This window comes from Mandrillus leucophaeus, unplaced genomic scaffold (genome assembly GCF_000951045.1).
Source record: "Mandrillus leucophaeus isolate KB7577 unplaced genomic scaffold, Mleu.le_1.0 Scaffold223, whole genome shotgun sequence".
NCBI classification, from domain to species: Eukaryota; Metazoa; Chordata; class Mammalia; order Primates; family Cercopithecidae; genus Mandrillus; species Mandrillus leucophaeus.
In genome coordinates this window covers 4,086,612-4,096,467 of record NW_012102288.1, presented here as the reverse complement: position 1 = coordinate 4,096,467, position 9,856 = coordinate 4,086,612, and the positions used below count along the sequence as shown (strand labels likewise).

General features: G+C 39.3%; 1 protein-coding gene across 1 annotated transcript in view; it reads right to left on the bottom strand.

Annotated features, from left to right (window-relative positions):
- Window positions 1-9,856, bottom strand: part of PKHD1 (polycystic kidney and hepatic disease 1 (autosomal recessive)) — a 507,823-nt gene that overhangs the window by 285,601 nt on the left and 212,366 nt on the right. Inside the window, 2 exon segments of the mRNA XM_011981329.1 lie at window positions 7,874-8,004; window positions 8,247-8,303. Of these exon segments, the coding sequence (XP_011836719.1) occupies window positions 7,874-8,004; window positions 8,247-8,303 (188 nt within the window).

The window sequence follows — 9,856 nt, the reverse complement described above, 5'->3', positions numbered from 1 at the left end:
GTTCCTAGGAGACATTAAAAGAGGACAGAAACACCAGAAAAACCATCTCCTGGTGAAGCTTTTTGCCATGAGTTGCTTTGGGAACCCACTGCAAATGGAAGCCACTGCTGAAAACTGAAGGAGGATAGAGACCTAGAAATCAGGGGGAGAATCTATTGCTAGGTACCCAGCGAAAGCATTGCCCAGCTCAGTGCAAGTTATACTTATGTTGGATTTTTTTTCTTTTCCTTAGAAGTATTTATTTTTTTAAGTTATGATGGAGTGGAATAATAACACTCACAGTGAAAATCTATAGAGAAGGCACTACACTCCAGGTACTGGATTTTAGAGTCTCATTCATTTTTATAATAGTTTTATGAGTTTTGTATTATTATTACAGTTTCATAGCAAAGAAACTGAAGCTCAGAGATGTTGAGTAACTTTCCCAAAGTCACAGAGCAAATAGTTATCAGAGCCAGCTCCATCCAAGTCCAAGCCTGGAAAAGTTAGAGACTAGAGTAGAGAAATGAAGGTAGGACCCAAAAGCAGGATGCCCAATGATAGGAGGCAAGTGAAGAAACATAAACAAGAGAGTACAAGGCGAAGTCTTGTCACCAGGTCACGGGCAGAACAGGCATTTGCTGTGACCTCCCCAATAGTGGAGACAACATATTGAACAACATCCTTTGCAGAAGTCAGTGTATCATGGACATTCAAGCAAGGGAAATTCCAGACAGAAATTAACTGTCCAAGTAAGCCAGCTCCTAGAGGTGTGCATCTATAGTCACCAGAAAAAAAAAAAAAAAAAAGGGAATTAATCCTTAAGGCAGCAGGGGTAGTGTTTGATTCCTCCAAATCTGGAGAGCATTTTGCAGGCCAAATTTAACTAAAGAGTTGCTCTTTCCACACCCCAAATCCAGAGAATGTAAAATCCTTCTCATTCTCACCACATGGGGAAAAAAGCATGCACAGCTTAGAGTGCACAGAGAGATACATGGGTAGGGGTGTGGGACATTTCCCAAGAGTAGGAAGAAGACATGACATTTTGAAGAGTACATTTAAGGAGGACGAGGGTTCTGAAATTTCAGCATTATGGAAATCAAGTGTTATTAAGGCTCAGACATGTTGATGAGGACTGGCTTCTGACACAGGAATTTTGAGCAATGACAGATGAAAAGACTAAGATTATCTGCAGTTGTCATCTACTATCAGTGCAGACAATAGGACTATGGACTGGATGCAGACAAGGGTTAGAATTTAATGAGGAAGTTCTGACCTATCCAAGGACAGGGTCTTGCACTAGCCTTTCACACAGCTTGGAGAGTTTTACTACATTCTCAGCAAAGATGGATTGAGAGTGAGGACTCCATACTCTTTTACTTGTAGCTATTCTGTGTTTCTTTATCTTTAGACTAAGTAAACTCATTTCATCCTATGGCTTCAGTCATTCTAGACTAATATTTTTATTGACTTTAATTTCCAAATGAAAGGCCTTTAGGTGTTTTTTTTTTTCCTTTTTTCTTTTCTCTTTTTTTTATTTTTTATTTATTTATTTATTTTTGAGATGAAGTTTCACTCTTGTTCCCCAGGCTGGAGTGCAATGGCACGATCTTGGCTCACCGCAACCTCCGCCTCCTGGGTTCAAGTGATTTTCCTGCCTCAGCCTCCTGAGTAGCTGGGATTACAGGCATGTACCACCATGCCCAGCTAATTTTATATTTTCAGTAGAGATGGGGTTTCTCCATGTTGGTCAAGCTGGTCTCAAACTCCCGACCTCTGGTGATCTGCCCACCTTGACCTCCCAAAGTGCTGGGATTATAGGCATGAGCCACCATGTCTGGCCAACTTTAGGTATTATTAAGTGTAACTCTCTGAACCTGGATGATCCACTGGCAGTGATAATATAGCAGCACCCCCAACAGGAGAAGAATTTAAAGACCCTATTCCCTCCTGAATGTACCACATGTTCCACAAGGAAAACACACACACACATACACACACACACACACACACACACACACATTCAGCCAAGCAAAAACAGTACGGGGGAGAAAACTGAAACAGATTGCCCTTAACCCAATAACGCTCAATTCCCTGCCTTGTGTGACAGAAAGAACCAATGCCTCAACCCCTGGAGTCCTTCAATTTTGGGGGAAGTGTGAGTCAGGGCCAGAGTTCCCCTGACACTGGAAGCCTGACCAGCAGGCAGCAGCCAGGACCTGGTCAGGGAGGCCAGCACATGCTGACACAATTGCCCCGGGCTGTTTGTTTAGCTTTAGCTTCAATTCACTGTGGGTCCCAAAGGTTCTTACCCTGGGTATTTGTAAATAGACAGCCCTTTCTTCCTCATTTTTCATTCAGTTACAGGATGTTTTGTTCCTTTGTGGACTAATTGGCCCAGTCTCCCCTGCACTTCATTATTTTGGAGTCTGAGCAATTCTCCAATTTCCTAAAAGCACTTAGAATTCTAATCACATGTCTCACCTACCACAGGGTACTCACCAAAAGTGACTTTTGCCCTAGTGCCATAGCATTTATGGCACATCTGGGTGATCACATATAAACACTTTCCAAGTGCATTTATAGGTGGGCAGGAGACTGCAACTTTGGTCCTCTGTTAGCTGATAAGACTCACTTTTCTTACAAAAGAAGCGCTTGAACAGTCAGATCACATTGAGTATTAAGATGAATCACTATCCAAGATTCTAACATGACTTCAAAGAATCAGATCCATTTCTAAGATTTCAATGGTCTTAGGGTGGCCTAGAATAGAGTGCTGGTTGTCAATCAGGGATGACTTTATTCCCTAGGGAACATTTAACAACCTCTGGATACATTTTTTATTGTAACAACTTGGGAGGATGAAGAAGAGAGAAGAGGGCTACTGGAGTTCAGTGCATAGATACCAGGGGTGCTCTTATACAGAGGATAGCCTCAATAACAAGGAATTACCCAGTCCAAAATGTCAATGTTGACGTAGTTGAGAAACCTTGGTCTATAGTCACATATTAGCAAAATAACTCACACCCATTTTCCAGTATCCTATCTCTAAATTTTGATGAAAAGACAAGCCTAAATATGAAAACATGGTTAATTACAATAAGAATGCTTTAATAGTTTTTACCAGGAAACTAATCATATCATTTAAAACTATTAGATGAGGCATCAGGCATTCCCACTAAAAAAAAATTTATTAGCATTAAATCAGCTATCTCAATTTTTCTCTTGTGCTAGAAAACAGAGTATGCACTCCTGCTTCTTGGCCTCAAGAAGAATCACTGTCCCTTAGTTGGCAAATACGAGTGTCCATTGTATCTCTTCAGCCCTTGCAGATACACAAAGAAATACCACAGCTGTTGTTCTCAGTCATGATTATACAACACAAACTTTCACCAGGGAAGTGAAACTCCACCTTCTCTAGGTGTGTCTCTCTGTACCCATGAACCTGGGGAAAGGTCAGAGGTACATAATAACTGAGGGCCACAGAAGGGGGCTTCTTAAGCACCCACCTTGTCTGCAAGCATACAATGAGAAATGTGGACTGGAGGCTAAAAGTGATCATCTCACTTGTCCACACAGCTCTATTTCATTACCAGGAAAATGCTGTTTCATTATCAAGATTTTATGAGGAAAGAAAAGATTCTTACATTTCAAAAATATATTCCAAGGACTGCAACCTTATTCATCACCTTTGCCAGCCAGATGCTCAGAAATCACATGTTTCCCTGAATAAATGGGTTTGTTGAATCATCTGCCCTACTGCCATTAGCATTTATGGCACATCTGGGTGATCACATATAAACACTTTCCAAGTGCATTTATAGGTGGGCAGGAGACTGCAACTTTGGTCCTCTGTTAGCTGATAAGACTCACTTTTCTTACAAAAGAAGCGCTTGAACAGTCAGATCACATTCCTTGCTGGCCCTTCTTACTCTCAACTCCAATTGTGTATGCTACAAATGATTCATGAGGAAAAACCACATATTTATGCAGGCAGCTGGCAGCTTGCGGGGAAGGTTTTAAGGCAAGCAGGGAATTTTGTGTGGAAATCAATTCTTTGCGGAAGTCAATGTATTATGGACATTCAAGCAAGAGAAATTCCAGAGAGAAATTAACTGCCCAAGTAAGCCAGCTCCTTGAGGTGTACATCTATAGTCACTAGAAAAAAAAGTGAGTTAACCCTTCAGGCAGCTCTTAAATATGCATTACCTATTGAGTGGGGAAAGCTTGAGAACTGAGGTTGGGCCTTTAAACACAGAATTCCTTACAAAATTGATTCACAAACCAGAACAAATTCTCCTCAAATTAAATGCATGTCTCCAAAGGGCTCTTCTTCAGAGTTTTTCCACGGACTATCCTAAACAGGGGTCTGGTCATAGGAAATTTCCAACACCTACATAAACATGGGAGACTCTGAGCTCTGGAAGTGGGCAGTCCCTTGCTGTTTGAGAGCAAAGATTTCCCAGCCAGAGGGAATGAGAACAGGTTCACATAGGTTATGTCTTCTGGAAACATGCAGCCTCTTGACAGATAACAAGGAGCTCCTGTCAAAGGAGTCCGAGACTCCGGTGCTAGAGTTGCTGAGGGAAGACAGCTTGGGTGTGAAGTGTTCTAAAAAGCTACAGGTGATGCACGAAAGAACCACCATCAACTTGCTTTTGAAAAGCATGGCAAAGGCCTATTTAAGAAATATACCAGGGAATGCCACAGGCCCCTGGAGACTCAAGCGCATACCACTCATTGGTCCTCACTGGCAAGAAGGTACAAAGCTCAGGTTATGCTTCTCAATGAAACTGCCCTGGACTCACCTCAGCTGCAGGCTGGGCAGGGAGACAAGCAGACCACCTGTGGCTATCAAGACTAAAAAGGAATATCACACTTGAAATATATTTGCACCATGCTGGTTGAAGGTAAGTGAACTGCAAAGGTGACTGACTGCAAGACCAGGTGAATTCCTTACGTTGTGGCTGAGAGTTTGGTCCTGGCTCTGCATCAGGGCAATTTAGGAATAATATAAAACCACAAACCATTGCACAGACTTAAGAATCATATCCCCTGAGATTTCAAGGTCAGACTCAGGTATGTGAGGAGAGAGAGTTTAGGCTTTCAGAGTTGGTTGCCCAAACATTAGGCCATCTTCTTCAAGTCTAAATAAATGCATTGATTTCATTAATACTATCATACCAAAGTCAATGTCCTGGCCTTGGTACAGCTCCATGACTATGGTTATGGTTATGTTATCATTGGAGGGAGCTAGATGAAGAGCACATAGGAATTACCTTATTTAATGCAGCTTCTCATAAGTCTGAAATTATTTTAAAATTACAAGTTTAAAATAAAGAAAACTCCGAATTAATCAGAATTTTCTATCACATCTCTTTCTGTTCCACATATTATACACGTACACACAAATACACGCACACATACACACACACCTTGTTATTGTGGAATCCTCCTTATTATCCCTTTGGAATGAAGGTATGTTTCTAAAATATGTTCTTCAAAGTACTCTGTATATCATCCATACAGGACACAAGAAACTCTAACTCAGCCAAGCATGGTAATCCCAATACTTTGGAAAGCCAAAGTGGGGAGATCACTTGAGACCAAGAGTTTGAGACCCATCTAGGGAGCATAGGTTTTTTTCACATATGCCCAGTTATCACCTATGTCTTTAACTAATGGCACATCACAGACAATAGAATACAAAAAAAAAAAAACTGAATAACAGAAAGCCAATGGCACAACTGAAAAACTGGACTAGACTTTGCAAGATTTAATGCTGATAGCCCAACAGAATCTAAATGCTTCCACTGACTAAACTTATTTTTCAGTCATCAAAATGATTTTAGAACTTTGGAACTTGTTCTTTGCTTTCCTTTTTCTTCCCCCATATAATTTGGTTACAGATTTATACCTTCATTCATTATATTAAATATTTTTTGAGCAACTACCATGTTTTAGACATTGTGCTAGCGTCTAAAAGCTAATGAAAACAGAATTAGAACTTTAAGGTCACCAATGACGAATATGTCAGGAATATACCTAAAGAATCTATATTACCTGTTTAACCTACTAAAACTCCATTCTCAAAACACATGCATTGTATTTTTTTTCTAATTTTGAAAAGTGGACACAAGAGTAAGAAAGTAAATGAAGAGAAATGGAAAGCATTGGAGGGAGAGCAAGCAGCTACTTGTGGAGTCAATTTTTCTATTGCTGACTGGGTATTATTCTACAGGTCATTTTGCAAAGACTCACGCAACCCACAGCTTTTCAGATTACCCTCTGGTTCTCTGCACCTGCAGCCAGCTCAACCCTTCTTCTTGTCAGCCAGTGGCTAGTACTCCTGTCCAGAAGACCACATACTACCCAGAGAGACAAGGACATTCCAGCTTCACACAGCAGGTGAGCTGGGCAACCCTGAGGGTTTACCTTCCTCTAGGCATTTGATGTAGTCAACATTATGCTACCCAGAAAAGTACACAAAAACATGGTTTCTTAAGCCCAAAAGCTTGCAGACATAGAAAGGGCACATAGGAACTCTTTTATTTATTCTTGTAAGTCTGAAATTATTTTAAAAGTAAAAGTTTAAAATAACAACAAAGAAAAATCCTAATAAACATTAGGAGGATTTTTGGCCTGTAGTGGCCAAACAAGTTAAATGCAGCTCCAGCTGTCCTAGGTCTGGGGTCTGGGTTCCTACAGTCCATGTAGTTCTGCTTCCTTTGCTTACTGGCATATTAGCCACTCCCATTAGGCACCTAAAATGGTGTGTAAGTGCTATGCTTGGAACAAACGTAATTAAGAATCTAAGGAAGGTTGACGAGATAACCACTACTTTTACTAGAGGTTATTCAGCTGAAGGTAATTAAAAACAGACGATCAGTGAGAAAGAAGCTCATGCTCCGAGTTCCTCAGAAACTCAGCATAATGACATTGTGGATGCTCAGAGGAGTTTCCTGAAAGAGTGAGGCTTTTAACTCTTTTGATAGATGATCCATGGGATAAAATAATTAGAAAACGGGAAACGAAATGGCTTGCCACTACTCTGATGCACTTGTTCACTCAGGTCTACAGCTACATTTTCCCCCCAAAAATTAATTTCTTAAATGTTTAAACAGAAATTTACCAAGAGAAACCAATGTTAAGTTGTACTAAATAATGGGATTTAAAACTCAAGGTCATTGAAGTGTACTTCATCCTCCTGGAATCTGACATGACCTTATACAACTCATGACTCAGTTTTGAACACTGTTAAAGGACAAAATATGGCCACATTAACATAGTAAGATAGTGAAGGTTTAATAAGAAATTGGCATTGGAATCAAGAGAGACATAAATCAGCACCCAGAGTTGATAGTTCAGGGAGATATTTTAGTTTGCATTATCTAAATGACCAGGAAACGATCAATATCTACTTTGTTTTGCTCCATTACCTATTACTTCAAAAAAGTGTTTCCAGGAATCCTGAGAGGAATGCTTATCTTTATCCTAAAGAACTTGTTTAATGCAAAATTATACATTATTTTCTTGATACAAATATGCAGCAAGTAAACATTTCATACCACACCACCACTAATGCTGCCACCTTAAAGAACTTTTAGAGCAAGCTTATCCAACCCACAGCCCACAGGTAGCATGCAGCCCAAGATGGCTTTGAATGTGGTCCAACACAAATTCATCAACTTTCTTAAACACAGTATGAGGCATTTTTTACAGTTTTTTTTTTCAGCTTATCAGCTATCATTAGCCTTAGTGCATTTTATGTGTGGCCCAAGGTAATTCTTCTTCCAATGTGGCCCAGGGAAGCCAAAAGGTTGGACACCCCTGATTGAGAAAGAACTTTATGCCCTCTCAGTTCTGGTCTTCCTGGTGGATCTGAAGATCTTACCTCTATAACATTGGTGGGGCTGCGGATATAGATGCCAGATGGTGTCAACATTTCAGGATTGGAGAGTCCCTCGGCACCAGAAACCTGGATGATCACGTTGTTTCTTATTATATTTCCATGTCCTGACCAGTCTAATGTTTAAACAAACCCAGAGAATCCACAAACATAATTGAAATGTACACAACTCAACACTCTTGATTCTACTAATACGTATCAGAGTTCACATATGTATTTCATATATATATATAAAAAAAAATACTTAGTATGCACAATAAACTTAAGGGACCCAACATTTTGCCATCAGGCTTGTCTATAAAATATATGACAATTTTAAATACAATGTAATAGATTTAAAATCAATTTACATATTTACCATATTTCCTTCCATGAATTGCCTCCCAAGAGATATATCTCATTTCCATGCATGTCCCTGAGAACAAAAGACCCCGTTACTTGAGTATATTTTATGCCACTTAGGAAAACAAGAGATGCTGCAACACTACTTCTTCTTTGGGTGTGGGTTGTTTTAATTTTGTTTTTGTGTTTTTATCTGTAAATTAGGGAAAGAGCTACAGATCTTATGAACTCTTCAGTTTTAGAGTATCAGGATTCAGAAGTTCATTTTAAATAAAAAGAACAGAAAAATAGATCTGTTTTACTTTTGAGGAGGAGTCTAAGTGACTATCTCCACTGTTAAGTGCCACATATCCTGTGTCAACACCAATCCCATTCCTAGCTGTTCAAACTGGCAACCTACTATCTGCATGCCTTCATCTTCCCTTGGAAGATCTGAAATGTCCTGGAGGAACAAGACGGATAATATCTAGGACCTTCACACCCAAACCACTGAGGCTGGAATAGAAGAGAATAGAAGAGCAGGCATGGGCCATGCTACATAGAGAAATTAGTCACTTAAGTGCTATCAATAAAGATCTGCCCCAAAGAACCCTTCATTACGAAGTATCTGGGCTTCCTCATGTCATTTCATGGGTCTGGGTTTGCATACTTGTTATGTGTGAGATTAAGGGCTTTACCTACCACACATCAATAAAGAAAAATGTTAATTCCCTGACTTGTAATACAATAGATGTCAAAAGCTTATAATTCACAACATTCAAGCACTAAAGGTTAAATTCCTCCTACAGGTTTTCTTCCTTACGTAGTTAATATCTATTCCACATAATTGTTTTCTGCTAAGGTAATACTGTTAGGATACCTTTCTCAATTTCTCCTTGATGTTTCACCTTTCCCTTGCACGGACAAACGTAGGAACAAACAAAGTCAATCCTACATCTGTTAGTTGACTTCCCGGTGGCTGTCCTTTTCTAATCAAAAGATTTTTCTGCACCTGATCACCTCAGTTACCCTTAGTTTTTTGTCTTTTAGAGCTAGAGTGTGTTTTAAAGCAAATGTATCTGATTCATATTTTCTCACTAGACAGTCTCCATCTCAGAATAGAACTTTTATAGCTTTTATCTCAACAGATTGTTCTTAAATGAAACATGTATTTTCCCACTGATAATACTATAGAATTAAATATCAAACAGTATTTAACAAATACTGTTAAATATATTCTTACTTTCAGTGAAAAACTCTGATTTACTTTTTTATTCTGATAAAACTAGAGACCCTTTGTTCCTTAATTCATTCATTTCTTCCAACTAATAGATCTACAATGCACTAGTTAATATGCTAAATATTCAGGAGACAATGTCCTCAAGAAATCCGGTGGTAAAAAGACGTTAATCAGATGACCAGAAATGTGGTATATAATTTTAAATTAAGAAGTACTGATTGGCACTTAAAGAGCTTAAACAGAAGGACTTGTCTGGGAGAGAGGATCTTGCAGGAGGAGAGTAAGTGGCATGAACAGGGCCAGAGAGCTTGTGCAAAGACCCTGAGGAAGGAAAAAGTGTGATCTTTTGAAGGAACTAAAATAAAATATTTTAGTATCACTAGAGTACTAGGAAGAGAAAAAGAACA